Genomic DNA, 16,305 nt, shown 5'->3' on the forward strand with positions numbered 1-16,305 from the left:
GTTGAAAAAGTTGATGATTGCCGCCGCCTACAAGCTCTACTCGATATTTTTGTTGTTTGGTGCAAACGAAACTGGCTCACAATAAGTGTTGCGAAATGCGAGGTGATGAGCTTTTATCACTTTAAAAATCCGATCTTCTTTAGTTACCGAATTGATGGGACAGAGTTACGCAGAGTCGACCGTGTTACTGACCTTGGTATTTTGCTAGATACTAAACTCACATTCAACGCGCATCGCGAAGCAATAATTTCAAAAGCATTGCGTCAGCTCGGATTTATCTTGAAAATTGGACGGGACTTCAAGGACCCCTACTGCCTCAAATCATTATATTGTGCCCTTGTTCGACCGCTGCTTGAGAATTGTAGCTCGGTATGGTGTCCTCAACAACTAACGTGGACTTTGCGTATTGAACGAGTACAGAGGAAGTTTATCCGGCTTGCCTTACGGCACCTACCATGGAATAATCCTCAGGGCTTACCACCATACTCTGACCGTTGCCGCCTGCTTGACCTCGAGTCACTAGAATACCGGCGTAAAACCCACCAGGCTGTTTTTGTAGCAAAAATCTTTAATGGTGAAATTGATTCTCCCTGCCTTTTGTCACTCTTGAATTTCCGCGCTTCGCAACGTAACCTAAGATCAACCGATTTGCTGCATACACCGTTTCACCGCACCGCTTTTGGATATAACGAGCCAGTTACGGCATGCATTAGAACATTTACGAGAGTGGAAGAATTATTTGATTTCGGACAGCCGTCACATAGGTTTGTGCAGAGATTAAGAAATAGCAATCTGTTATAAGCAATTGTATTCATGTAGACTAGTGTCAGATGAAATAATAAAATAATAATAATAATAATAATAATAATAATGACGCAAACAATATCAATAGACGTATTTTTGTCAACAGCCTGGATGTCGTTGGCTAAGCTAAGTCGCCATCAGCATCTGAATCTGTCTCTTTTACGCTATTCTTGCTGATTCGAGTTGAGTGCTTCTCTACAGATCTTGTTCGCTCCTTTCCTCAAACTATGTTCGATTCACATCCACCTAAAGGGTGTCCCACATCAAATTTCACCACGCAAGAAACGCTGTAGAAAATTACCTAATTAACCGATTCTTTTCAAACTTTCTGACAATAAAATGTAACCCTTTAGTAAGCTTTTAGCATTTTTATTTCATTCAACTTCAATACCATAATCGTATGCTCGCACCTTACGCTTAACTCCACTCATAAGGTTCTATAGAACATCTTGCTGTAGCTACTTCTGAACGGAAACCCACTGTTTCATAATGTCTTCCTCAGATTTGGCCTACTTGGAATGCTTCCGTAGTGCCTGCTTTATAATAGCCCACTATTTTTTAACGGGCCTTAGTTCCGGTGCGTTGGGGGGTTTATGTCCTTGGATACGAAAGTAATTCCGTTGGCTTCGTAACACTCCAGGACATCCTTTAAATAGTGGCACGAAGCGAGATCCGAAAGCAGATGTTTCTGTGGATACTCCTTGAGGTAGATCTGCCCGTTCACAGTCCCAGTAGTCACGAACGGTGCACTCCGTTTGCCACATGAATTGATCGCTTGCCAAATGGTGTATTTCTTAGCAAATTTTGAAAGTTTTTGCTTCCTTATTTCCTCCGGAACATCAAATTTGTACTGGACGGTGAAGAACAGTAGCCCCGGAAGCTGTCGGAAGTCTGCCTTGGTGTAAGTCTCATCATCTATGGTTTCGTCAGCATTCGGATGTAGAGTTTCCGGGCCCGTGACTTTCCCACCGTATTTTGCTGGAACCTTCTTTATTTTGAACGTATGCAGACCCTCCCGTTCTTTGGCTCTATGAACGAAAGACTTGCACAGATTCAACTTTTTGGTCACATCCCTTACCAACGCATTGCGATTCTCCCTAAGCGCTTCCACGACACGCTTGTGATCCTAATCACTAATATAACATTCATTCTGACCGCATTTGTTTTTCCGTTCGATGCTCAGAGTTTCGTAGTAACGTTTAACCACACGACTCACAGTTGAGTGCACGATTCCGAGTTGTTTTCCGATGTCCCGATAAGATAGTTGAAGATTTTCCAGGTGCTTGCGCAAAATCATTTCGCGACGTTCTTTTTCGGGTCAAGCCATTCTTTCCAATTTTCAACTGATAGCGATAAAAACACAGTGTAAACAATAAAACTCTAAACTACTTCTACCCAAATGTTCAAGTGAAAATACCCAACCGTTTCTTCCGTGGTGCAATTTGATGCGTGACACCATTTCTGTTGTCGAATTTCTGTTGCTATCGGCCGTTGATGTCATCAATGATGGAGTTCCTCACTGGATATCCAGTCGTCAGCTCACCAGACACGAATGATATATCACAGGCAGCGAATAATAAATACCTGCAGTTTTTATGTGGTCTCCACCAAGACGCACCATGTATTGTAAGTGTACAGCAACACGGATTTAACGCTTGAGTTAAAAATTCGGGTTTTCGTATGTAGAGTGATTTGGTTTGAGCGCCAAATGTTTCGCAGAGCTGCAAAGTACTCCTTTTTTTTTTGTATTGTTTATGCAGGGAGAAAATCTTCATAGACAGCACCTTCGCGGTGCCGAATAGGATTCACATGGTGCCAACATGCGCCTACCTACTAAAAACTCTCCTGCTGCCCGTTCCTGAACCCCTCCCGGAACTACCGTTAGGTTTTACTTCAGGAGGGAGGACGTGCCGAAGCACTCCGACTTGTCCGTTGCGTGTGTGGGTCCACACAACACCCTTGCCATTTCATACCGCCACTACCCTTCACCTAGGGCCTGGGCTGCCCAATCAGCCCGTTACTGACCCTAGCAAGCTATGTCGGCCCTGTCGTTGCAAACGTTCTAGCCGTTGCAACTCCGTTATCACCGCGGTTACCGCCCTATCGACGGCACCCCATGCACGCTGCTCAGCGCACATTCTCTGCACGATGTTGTCGGCGTTGGTGTCTTCTCCAACGACCTCAAGCATCACCTGCCGAGTGGACGTAAACCGCGGGCAGTGAAAGATCACATGCTCCGCCGTTTCCTCGGCTACCGTGCAAACGGGGCAAAAGGGTGAATCTGCCCGCCCGCGCGTATGTAGATACTTCTTAAAGCATCCATGACCCGACAGGAACTGGGTAAGGAAAAAGTTTACCTCACCATGACCTCTGCCGATCCAGGACGATATGTTCTGGATCAGCCTATGGGTCCACCTACCATGGTCGGTGCGATCCCATTCCGCCTGCCAACGCCTAATAGAGTCCAGCCTAACTCTGTCCCTAGCGCCCCTGACGTTCCTCTGCCTATGGCACTCGATATCCTCACCTAGGAGTATGCATATTGGAATCATGGCTGCAATAACCCCAATCGCATCCAACGATATGGTACGGTAGCCGCACGCAACGCGCAATGCTAACAGCCTGAACACCTTGTTCAGGCATGCCTGATTGCGCTTACTCTCCAAAGCCGGGGCCCACGCCGGTGCACCGTATCGTAGCACCGACATGGCAACGCTGGCCATCAGGCGTCTCTTACTGCTGCTAGGACCGTAGCCGTTCGGCATGATCTTAGACAGAGCAGTGACCGCCGTTGACGCTTTACCACAAGCATAATCCACATGACTGGTGAAGTTCAGCCTGTTGTCTGTCATGACACCCAGGTACTTCACACTTCGTTTGGAGACAATCACCTGTCCCCCCACGATTATTTTTGCCTCTATGGCCGACTTTCGGTTGCTGACCATCACAGCTTCCGTCTTATGGTGGGCCAATCGCAGATTGACGCCCGCCATCCAACCCTCTATTATGCTTATGGCGTCTGATGCCAGCATTTCCACCTCTTCTAGAAACTCGCCTACCACCGTAAGGACGATATCATCGGCGAAGCCAGTAATATCGACCCCAGTGGGTAGTTCAAGCCTCAGCACCCCATCGTACATGGCATTCCAAAGCGTAGGGCCGAGAATCGAACCCTGTGGAACACCCGCTGTCACTTTGTACCTCTTCGCCCCATCCGCCGTGTCGTACACTAGCGTCCGGTTCTCGAAGTAACTCTTAAGCAACCTGCATAGATGATCCGGTACCCTCATCCTATGCAGCGCTAACGCAATTGCACCCCAGTTAGCGCTGTTAAAGGCGTTTTTGACATCGATTGTGACTATAGCACAATACCTGTCGCCTCGCCTTTTCCGTTTCATAGGCTTCTCGGCCCTCTCCACTACGGACTTTATGGCATCTACAGTGGACTTCCCCTTACGGAAGCCAAACTGCGTGTTTGCCAGTCCGACATCACTTTCCACTACAGGCGTCAGCCTGTTTAGGATTACCCGCTCTAGCAATTTGCCTAGCGTGTCCAATAGGCAAATTGGCCTGTACGACGAGGGATCACCCGGCGGTTTCCCCGGCTTTGGCAGCAGTACCAATCTTTGGACTTTCCATTTGTCTGGAAATTCGCATACCTCTAGGCAACTCTGAAGCGTCTCTCTAAACATATCGGGATACGCTTGGATCGCCGCTTTGAGTGCCTCGTTCGGAATCCCGTCAGGACCGGGCGCTTTCTTCGATTTCAAACCCCTGGCAATTACGATGAGTTCCTCATTCGTGACCGGAGTGAGGACATCATTCGATTGACCGTACGGGGTCGGAGGCCACCAAACTGGATCGTGTTGCGGAAAGAGCCCTTCCACGATGACTTTCAGCTTTTGGGAGCAGGTTTCCTGCGGCGCAGATGTACCCTTCATCTTTTTCATTACCACCTGGTATGCACCACCCCAGGGGTTTGAATCCGCATCGCGACATAGCTCCTGGAAACAGGATTTCTTGCTACGCCTAACCTCTTTCTTAAGCGCCGACCTTGCCGCTCTAAGATCAACTCCCCGAGCTTCAGCATCTGCATCGGTCCGGGCCCTCTGCGCTAGCCTTCTCGCTCTGTGGCACCTGGAACGGAGCTGGGCAATGGTATCACTCCACCAGTATACCGAGCGACGACCGTTCATTGGCTGCCCCGTCCTAGGCATAGTGGTATCACATGCCCGTACTAGGACGTTGGTCAGCTCACGAGCACTCAGGTTTGAGCGGGTGCTCTCTGCACTGAGTGCTTCAACGAACAGGTCTTTGTCGAAGGCCTTCACTTTCCACCTCCTCCCTGTCGACTTCGCCCCGCGTGGCCGTAGCGCCCGTCGTTCAATCGTGTACCGTATAGCTTGGTGGTCACTATGCGTGTACTCATCTGACATCCTCCAGCCCATGTTGTCAAGCAACGTTGGGCTGCAGAAGGTGATGTCGATGATCGATTGTTGTACCCCCCTACAAAAGGTACTGACGGATCCCACGTTAGCCAGACTTACATCTAGCTTGGACAGAGCTTCCAGCAAGCTTTGTCCCCTCGGAGTAGTGCACCTGCTACCCCATTCGACAGCCCAAGCATTGAAATCTCCTCCAATGACAACGGGCTTGCGGCCCGTGAGTTCGTCGGTGAGCACGTCCAGCATCCGGTCAAACTGCTCCGGCGACCACCTAGGTGGAGCGTAGCAGCTACAGATGCAGACGCCATCGACCACCGCGATCACGAACCCCTCTTGGTCGGACGACACCACCTCCTGGATCGGGTATCTACCCATCACGGCGATCGCTGCCATCCGACCCTTATCGATAACCCAGTTAGCGCCTCCACGGGGGACCCGGTAGGGATCCGCGATAATGGCAATATCGCACCCCGTCTCGGCTGCCGTTTGCCAAAGCAACTCCTGTGCCGTTTCACAGTGGTTTAGGTTAATCTGTATAACCTGCACCATTATCGTTGCAAGGCGCGTCTATAAGCTGCACACAGTGGGCCGCCTGTGGCATGCTTATTTCCCTCTACGGCTGTGCAGAGCAAGCACCTGGGGGGTTTGCTACATCCCCTGGCGAAGTGGCCCTCTTCACCGCACCGCCTGCACAGCTTGGACCGATCGGGGGCCTTACACTTGGCCGCCCGATGGCCGAAGCCCATACACTTGAAACAGCGTTCTATGCGCCGTTTCGCCGTCAGTGTACATACTGACCATCCTACCTTAATCTTGCCAGACGCCAACATCTTGTTGGCGATTGCCTCTGGCACGTTTAAGGTCGCGGTTTGCATATCTCCATATGCCTTCCGCAAGCGGATGTCTGCGGGTGCCACATCAACCTTAAGCTGATCCCGCAGAGCGTTACTCAGGTCAACTGTCGTCGTAATCTCGTCGAGGTTTTTACACTCGACCAGAACACGCTGCGACAGCGCCTTGACCTGGCCCGCTTCGCCCAGGGACTGCTCAACCAGTTTCTGGTAATTCGAACTCTGGACCGTTGGGTCCTTTCTAAGTTCGAAAAGCATATCCCCTGCCTGGGTTCGGCGGGTCTTTACAACGTTGGCCCCAAGCTCCTGCAACTTGGGGTCCACACGAACCTTTCGCAGTAGATCAGCATACGACAGCTTGCCTGTCAGCTTCACTACTAAGGCGTCGCCCTTATGGACGCGCCTTGGCTTTGGCTTTGCAGCCGCAGCCTCGCTCGGTTTCGGCCTTGGCGGTTTAGGCGGTTTACGCCTAACCACCTGCCAATCCTCTTCCCCGGTCCCGGAAGCACCATCCGGGACCGCCTCCGCACGTTCGCTGGTAGAGGCGCGAGCCGAAGTCCGCTGCCTCTTGGCCACCAGCGTTGGTCCATGGTCGGGCGTAGCCGCCTTGCGCTTGGCAAGCGGCGTACGCGCCTGACTAGGCATGGCCACAGCCTTAGCGGCTATGACCTGAGCTTCGGCGGTTTCGCATCGCTGCAGAAGCTCTTGCCTCTCCACCTCGGCAGCTATGACGGTAGAGCGGAGGCTCACCGCCAGCTTTTTAATGTCGAGGTGGACATTTGACCTAGAGTTGATGAACGAGTACAACTCGTCCACCAACTTTTTGGCTTCCTCCAGCTTGCTGCTGGCTGGAGGAAGCCCGACTTCGCCCTCAGGAGGGTGCACCATGCCCTCCGTTGACATTTGCCTACCGCTGTCGCTCGCCTTCTTGGCTGAGCTGGCAGCGATGGCCACCGGCGTTCTAACTGGGGTGTTAGTCCTAGGTGGTGTCAACTTCCTCTTCGGTATCGCTCCCGTTTTCGGGGGGCTTCCCTGTATGGGCTGTGCCCCCGACTTCGGCGGGCTTCCCTTCTTGGGTCGCGCCCCCGATAACGGGGGGCTACCTGTCTTTGCTGTTGGTGACCTAGCCAACTTACTACTTTTGGCAAAGATATCATCTTTGCCACTAGTAGCACCCGTATTCGATCCCTCTTTGAAATTTAAAAATTTTTCCATTCGAAAGGGTCCCAACTCTAGGCCGCTATCTCCACTCGTAATTGTGTAGTCGCCTTAACGATCCCATGGTGATCTATGCAAGCAGGGAGGCCATGGCTAGGGACACTCCCCCCTACCCTTCATGGGGGCAGGGATGTCAGCATCCGATCGGCGTTAGTCAGGAATGTATCATCTGAGCCTACACCACCGCACTTTGACGTGAGTGACGAGCTTTGAACGTACCTAGAGACCAGCCACGGTTTTAACGGGACGGAAGGCAGCTGTACCATTAGCCTACTCGCCGTTTCGGGAAGGTATCACCCTTCCTTACATAAGGTAGTAGAATAGCACAGCCGTCAGCCCTGTAGCGCCAAATCCAAACGATTATTCCCGCCCGTCCAGTACACCGTAATTAGGATCTTCCTGGAACCGATCCTAATGTGCCCATGGCACTCCTGACCTGGCTTTTTTGCTTAAAGTCCTGAGCTCTAACAGGACGCTACTACGTCCGCAGCTGGCTTATAGGAATTGAGCTCCGCTCGCCTCTTTACACCACTGCGCCACGCTAACCGCAAACACTACGGCGCCCGCAGCTGGCTTATAGGAGTTGAGCCCCGCTCGTCTCTTTACACCACTACGCCACGCTACCCTCAGGCACAAAGTGCCCCCCTTTCCCTGTTAGCACACAACTGAGGGCGCAACCAAAGACTGGTATTTGGTTGACCCTAGGCCCAGTTGCGTCCCGGCCGGTACCGCGTGGAGGTAGGGATAAGAGTTCCCGCTCCCATCGTAATGGCTATTCGGAGTCGCGCAAAGTCGAATGCGACTTTGTTCGGCGCCTTAACCTCGCTGAGTTAGGGCCTTAACCGGCTATAAGGTAACCGGAGTTAAGGTATTGTAAGTGTACAGCAACACGGATTTAACGCTTGAGTTAAAAATTCGGGTTTTCGTATGTAGAGTGATTTGGTTTGAGCGCCAAATGTTTCGCAGAGCTGCAAAGTACTCCTGGTCTCCTTGATCTGTGGGTTTGTATCACTCTTGGTAGTACCATCAGGCATTGTTTGACTATCAAGTCAAAAACAGGTGAAAAACTTTAACCTACTGAAATTGTTGTCACGGTATTGTGTAGTTGGTTTAGTGATGATGTTTTAGTGGTTGAGCCTGTCAAACGCTTTTTCAAAGTGAACGAAAAATGGGAAGTGTTGTGATATAGTCTACATATGATGGGTCAGCACGGAATCCAGCTTGCTGCTGCCGGAGAATAACGACGAATTTCTCCTGGATCCAATTAGCGATGACCTTACAGCGTACTTTCAACGCAATTTAGAGCAACGTTCATTCATTGACGGCGTCTTAGAGTTGACGCGATTAATGCGACAAACTGTTTGCATCATGCGCTGTTGGTTTTGTTGGTCTCTGACATTTGAGACTCGAAAGAATTATTCAAAATGGTAAGTCCATTGTTCCACCTGAACTGATCAGCTTGGTGGCAGCATCTTAGTATTCATCATTATACCACTAAGTCGGCGAGAAATATCGTACACAGAGATGCCAGAAGTGAAGACATGTCTTCATTTAGAAGACATTTTTGTTACAGAAAAATGAAATGTCTTCATTTGAAGACATGTGAAGACATGTCTTCACCATGCAGTTTAAATGGGCAGAAAGCCGAAGGAAGACAAATTAAGACATTTTTCCTTGGTTTGTGAAGACTTTTCAAAAAATCACCTGGCATCCCTGATCGTACAACAAACGGATATCACCGTCTGCGACGGCAGTTTCTCTTCATCGGCTAGGGAATTAGTCTAGGCTCCCTTGTTCCGCCTACAAGCTCGTTTCTCTTCAGTCCGGCATATCGTTTACAGGCAGTTTCTTAGCCGCTCTGGTTAGCACTCGCTCAATGCCGGCTTTCGCCTCTCTCCGCTCGTCGATATTCCTCCAAGTTCCATACGAAATGTTCTTCCTCCGCACGCTGCGCACGTTACCGAGGGTTTCGTCACTCGACAATTACAAATTTACTCGAATTCATTAATTACTCTCTAAATGCAATGGATAATGGTACCCACGCACTATGGGGCAGAACCCGAAAAAGCTCGGACAAAACCTCAAAATTTTTATTTGAGATATTCTATCAAACTTAATATTCTACGTATAGTAGACAAATTATCTATAAGAAATATACATAAATTGTTTTAATAAGTAGTTTTTCAATAGGCATTAAAGAAGGTGAAACACAGTGAAAAAAAATATTGGAAAATGAAAAAATAAATATCACTTAATCTTTTAGTATCTGGCTACCATGCTGCTTAAAATTCTATACTTTCTAAGGACAATTCACATTAATGGGATTATAAACTAATAGTTTAGGTGATATTAACCCTTTATAAGGCAGTGGCAACTATATTGCCACCAACAAAAATTTTTTATTTTGCTTCTATAATTATAATGATGTCATTATAGACGCAAAACAAATATTTTTCGTTGGTGGCAATTTAATTGCCACGGCCTTATAAAGGGTTAAGACAGATTTTTTACTAGTAGGCTTTGTTCTGACGTAGTATTTTAGAACAAAATATTTGTTATTTTTGTCAATTTTCAATAGTGTGTAGAAAAAGATTTCCACAGATTTCCGCTCTGACACTACCATAAAATCAACATTCAAGGTCTTAACTAGTAATAAGCAAAAAATTAGCTGCTACTAGTTGCGATGTTCGGAGATATTCAAGTTTTCCGCATGCATGTTTTCCGGCATTTTGGGCTTCAAATTAGTAAATGCGCGCGCCAGTGCGAAGTTCATTCCTGCTGTACGTTAAATAGTTATGCTTGTGTATGTAAGACATAGCATTATTATCGTTATGAGATACATCGGAGTCGATAAGGGGAATTCAGGACATTGTAAAGGCGACCACTTAACAGCTTTTTCCCAATTAGCTCTGTTTCAAGTCAAGTTGGCAGTAGAATATGATCGGTTGGACTTTCAGCTCGATTGAACTAGCCTCCATTTTGTTTATTTAGAGTCGAACATGTTGATACATGTTTGCAGGATAAACGGATTGCTATACTCTGTCAGTTACTCGTTATTTTTTGTGTCTTCTGCCAGGATTTGGCTGAGGCCGATGACAGCCTATCTCGCCACTCATATCCTTTTGCTGCGTATGGCCAAACTAATGAATTAAAAAAATTACATGAATGCACTAAAGCAGATAGTAGGGTAAGTTAACCTATATAGTAAACCCTCTACCTGTAATGGACCCTCGGATAAAATTTCGGTATTTATTAGCTTATACTTCTTATTTCTGAGTATATATAACATGAAACAGAACGTACTAAACATAACACACATTTGAGTTAATAAAATTTTAGCTGCATTTCATTATTAATGCTTTAAAATTGACGTTTTCAACAAGTAGGTCCATTATATACAATGCAAAAAATGTCGCCATTACCGGACTCTCTCCATGCAAAATACACTAAAATTCCTATAATGGACCCGGTCGTTATTCTATTGTAAACCACAAGGGCCCATAAAAGGAAAATGGACATTCCAATCTGTTTTTAAAAAAATGTAAAATATAGAGATTTGCATCAGAAATTGATATATTTAGGCTTATTCGAAAGTTACTAATATTGTAAGTGCCATTGGTTGGGTGTTTAGCGTTAGGAGTTCAAAATAATTTACCGAAAGGTCCACAAATGGTTGATTTACCCTATACCAGAATAATAATACTAAATTACTCTTGATATACAGATTGTGATAATTTGTATAGGAGGTCGTCAGACTACCAATTTCGACTACATACTTAAAAATAAGTGTTTGAGTATTTAAAATATTTATAACTTGATTCCCGTAAGTCCTACAATTTTGGTATGTTCAGTAACTTTACGTAACTTTACAGGACAAACAACTTTTCTGAAGACACAATATTTCTACAGTCATTATTTAAAAAGTTAGATCTCAACGCCATCTATAGGAATAAAAATACAACTACTTAAAATTTACAGAAAGATGCGAAATTTTATAACAAACAATGTTGCTGAAGACAATAAAGCTCTATGAAGCATATGAAAGAAGTTATGGGGTTTTGTCCGAGCGCCGGGTCAATCTGCCCCACTGTGCCACGTTGAAGACTTGTACAGTGATTTCAGCGTATATTGACATACCTTTGCTTCTTCATACATTGCAAAAATCGGGAGTCCAGCCCAAGCTCCGCTTAACCAACCATAAACTAATTTTTATTTGCGTCGTTGATTTCTGTGGTTTCAAAAGAAGTTTTTATGCTCAAAACAAAAGACTTGTTCACGAAAATGTATCATTATGTTCTGACAGACGCAAAGAACGCAATGATACATTGTCGAGCATATATATATATATATATATATATATATATATATATCTTTTGCTTTGAACATAAAAATTGAAATCCCAAAAATCAATGACACCTGTTTGAACCTTAAGATTCAGCGGTCAAAGACTAGCGTATCTAGTTCCTTTAATAATCTATTGTTTGATTCTTGTTCTGTGTGTCGCAATTACGCAAGTTTTGATTTCAAACAAAAATTTCATACTCATGTTCAACAAAACTTTTTTCTGCCCTCCGATGTTAAAGCCAATTTTGAGGAGGGGGGGCTAACTAGTATATATTTTAATATTTATTACGATTAATCTAATAAGCTGGTTCGGAATTCGAATTCGAAATTCGCACAATTTCCATAATTTATTTCGTCAAGCAAAAGTAGACTACATACAATATTACTTAATATTATTTTAACATAATACATACATGATACAGCTATTAAAATATTCAAATATTTTTAGTGAGCGATTCCTCAGGACGATACGCAGGATTATCTTTTTTTGGCAACGATTTCTGGCTAGGCTCAAAGTCTTTTTGCGAAGAGATAAATTACGTTAACTCTAAAGAGCTTCGACTGGAGAATGGACAAGCTGTAGAGATGAGTTTTTTTGTGGCGTCAATAAAAATTTTGATATATCAAATTTCTGCAGAGGTATGTATTATTTATTTATTTATTATTTTATTTATTTATCTGATAGCGTAAGGTAAACCTTTTTGTATGCTATCGCCGAATGTCACAGTTATTATCATATACATAATTTGTATCATTTTATAAATTCTAAATACATTACATACTAACAATTAATTTAATGACGGTTAAAAAACTCTAGGCAGCCCCTCTTAAAATCTGCTTCCGTTGACGATTGTTTGACCACAGTGGGTAAAGAATTCCATATTACAACACCTCGTACGAATAGTGAATTTGAGTAGCTGTTCGTGTTATTGCGCGGAATAATCAGGTTTTGGAGCCGACGTCCTTGAGTTGGTATCAGCTTCTGAACGAGTGTTGGCGGCGAGCACGATGTGATCAGTTTACGCAGGAACAGGCAGGAACGGTAGGCATATAGAGAATCAAGGGGGCAGCCAATTAGATTTCTCTGCAGGTGACTCACATGAGCATAGCGGCTAAGTCCATACACGAAGCGTACACAAGAGTTAAGGGCAACACGTAGTCTGCTCATGGAATTAGCACTTGGATTGACATGCAATATATCCCCGAAAAGGAAATGTGGCAGTATCAAGGCCTTGAACAGCCTAAGCCGTATGTCGATGGGAGCAGCAGGTGCACAACTATGAAGCGAACGAAGGCACGCGTAGATTTTTCCGCATTGCTGGTTGATAAGGCCATCCCACTGGAGATCAACTTGAAACAAAAAACCAAGGTTCATCGCTCGATCCGTCCAGTCAATAGCTTGGCCGTCCAATATAACAGGTGGCAACAAATCCATTTGCGTAGTATTCCTGCGTCGTCCTCGAATAAACATAGCTTTACTTTTAGCTTGGTTAATGTGCAACTGATTTCTTAGTGACCACTCTGCAATTCTGGTAAGGTCTGTATTCACCAAATCGACGAGATCTCGTGAACAAACACCTGGGCGGCTAACATATAACTGTACATCGTCCGCAAAAAGCTGAATGGAACAGTGCCGAGGTATTGTTGGCAAATCGTTCACGTGGCAACAAAAGAGTAGTGGGCCAATCACGGAACCTTGTGGCACACCGGAGGTGCAGTAACCTGCTTCGGACTGTAAGTCTCCACAGAAAACAATTTGCGTTCGTTCATCGAGGTAGGACTCCAACAAATTCACTGCATAGCTTGAAAAATTAAACTGCGTTTCCAGCTTCGAGCACAACAACCGGTGAGGAATAGTGTCGAATGCTTTAGAAAAATCAAGTAGAAGTAGTACAGCAGATCCTTTTTTGTCTACTGTGCTTGCCAGAGCATCGTACACACGAAGAGCTGCAGTTTGTATGCTTTGGCCTTTACGGAAACCCGCTTGGAACTCCGACAATAAGTTGTTATCCGTAATGTACGCCGACATCTGGTACTTCAACAGCTTTTCGAACGCCTTCGACAAAGCACTCAGTATGCTGATAGGGCGAAGGTTTGTAAGCGTATTAATATGAGCTTTTTTCCTTAGCGGTAGCACCTTAGCTTGCTTCCTGCAAGTCGGATATGACGATGTTCTTATAATGCTGTTGAACAAGTGAGTGATTTGGTGCACGAGCAACGGTAAAATTAATTTCAAGAACTTTATCGGCAACCCATCTAGTCCGACAGCATTAGATTTCACGTCCCATATGGAATTTATAACTTCCCAATATTGCACCGGGCGAAACGAGAAACAATACTGTGAATTACCGTCATCCGGGGCGAGATTGTGCCAAAAAAGTATATATTTTTGTTCTTTAGCTCAGTATACACACAATTTAGGAACTAAGTTGATTTCGAAGCTGCCAATATATACTAAATTGTTCAATTAACAACTACCGTAGAGATGGTCTAGTTACAATGAAACCTAATTTTACTGGAAGTGCATCAACTTTGGCACAATCTCACCCCTTCTAGGGGGTGACATTGTGCCAAAAACATAAAGTTAGGCTAAAAACCTAAACAGTGAACATTAGCATGTTTATAAACAATACACATAAAGATCAGTATAAAGTAGTTCATTTGGGGCCATCCATGAACTAAGCGGACTATCAGGGGCATGGGGTCGGCCAAAAACAACGCATCATACAAAAAGTATGAACGAAAATAACCTGAGGAGGTCTGAAATAACTAAAAATGAGTTCGTAGTCAATGGACAGCCTTTATATAGCCAGTAGCATTTCTAGGGTTAACAAGGGGGAGATATATGAAAGGGTGTATCCTAAGGAAGCATATCTATTTGATTATTTAACAAAAGTAACCATTACTTCGTTCAAGAACCCGCGGCCGCAGAACATGTGGCCTATCCTACCCCCCTCCCCCCTCCTTAAAACTGGCAGTTTATTCACGGTATAATATATTCGTCTTATATTAGAGTGTTTATTCAAAGTATCTGAAATTTCCAGAGAAAAAGTAAAAATTAATTTAAATTATTTAGCAGACCTATGATGCAGTTTGCTCCAAAATGGATGATGCTATCTAATCTGTCAAAATATTGTGCTCAATAGTAAAGAATGTGAGTGTGCTGGTGTATACTGACGTATTTTTGTTGTGTATGTGAAATCCACAAATTGGATCGATCATTATGGCTTGGCACAATCTCACCCCCGTGAAGCTCGAAAAGTACAAAGTTTCGAAAAATATTATTTTCTTAATCAAAACTTATCCAACACATAATAACCTTTCGAAACATTGTAAATGATTAGTTTATATACCTTCAAGATAGCAAGTTGATGCGATTTCTTGTTTGGGTTGGTTTATGCGGGACATTTTTTACAAGCGTTATTTCCGCGTATTTTTGATCGCGAACTTTGAAGCCCTGCTTAGGCTAAATAGTTTGCTAATATTATCTGTGTTCCATTCTAAGTTATGAATAAATATGTTATGTTCATCATCATTTTGAATTTAAGTCACCAGTTTCTACAGATATAATAAATTTTCACAAATAAACATTTTTGGTTTTTGGCCCAATCTCACCCCCGTGGCCCAATGTCACCCCGGATGGCGGTACTTGTTGTTCTAATATTCTCATCAGTCCCACTGCGAATGTAACTTGACAAGAAGACTTGGTTTACTTCATCTGGATGAAATTCACAAACTGTAGACGATTGATCTTTTCCCGCACCGATGCTTTTCACCCGCTTCCATAGGACTTTGGACGAAATTTGACTATTAAGGAATTGCTGCATGTACTGTACTTTTGCATTCGCTATCACCGTGTTTGTTCTGTTCCTCAGCACTTTATAACGATGTCTTGCCTGATCCCTTGAATCTCTGGGTGATCTGAGCCAATCTCGGTAAGCTAGGTCTCGTTCCAGCATAGATTTCCTTACTGCGTTGCTAAACCATGGATTGCAAGTCTTCTGTTGATATCCCCTGCGAAGCGGAATGCAGTCAACGTGGATCTGCTTCACATTTGAATTAAAAAAACTGATTGGCTCGTTTGGATCCTGGTTATTATAGAAAACATTCCAAGGTATAGACAAAACAGCATTCAGCAAGGCGTTTGCATCAAAATTAACGTAATCGCGATACACGTCAACTCGGTGGGTCGGTTTAGCATCAAAATCCAGTGAACCAAAAATAACATCATGCTGCAAAAGTCCAGGAAAGCCAACTTGATTAAATCGTAGCACTTTGTTACTGCAGCTGGTGATGAACAGGTCTAACTGCGTTAGAACAGGTTATGCACTTTACTCCACATATCCACATCTCCATCTACTTCTGCGTCCACATCTACATCTACATCTAGATTTAGACATCTACATCTATCTATATCTATAACTATATCTATATCTATAACTATATCTAGAAATATATCTATATCTCTATATCTATATCTCTATACCTATATCCTTATCTATATCCTCATCTATAAATACATCTACATCTATATGTATAGCTGCTCAATACTCAATGACTAACAAACAAACACGACCTGATTTTCTCAAAACATTTTGACGTAGGACTACGTCTTACGGCAAGGTTTGATATAGGGTGTCATT

The 16,305-nt window shown here is 44.6% G+C and overlaps 1 protein-coding gene across 1 annotated transcript in view; it reads left to right on the top strand.

The window, feature by feature from the left end:
* The window catches only part of LOC128739974 (uncharacterized), a 74,801-nt gene that overhangs the window by 45,153 nt on the left and 13,343 nt on the right, over window positions 1–16,305 (top strand). The window contains exon 2 of the mRNA XM_053835482.1: window positions 12,111–12,301. Within this exon, the coding sequence (XP_053691457.1) occupies window positions 12,111–12,301 (191 nt within the window). The remainder of the gene's footprint in view (window positions 1–12,110; window positions 12,302–16,305) is intronic.

The sequence above is a fragment of the Sabethes cyaneus genome, chromosome 3 (genome assembly GCF_943734655.1).
Source record: "Sabethes cyaneus chromosome 3, idSabCyanKW18_F2, whole genome shotgun sequence".
In the NCBI taxonomy this organism is placed as follows: Eukaryota; Metazoa; Arthropoda; class Insecta; order Diptera; family Culicidae; genus Sabethes; species Sabethes cyaneus.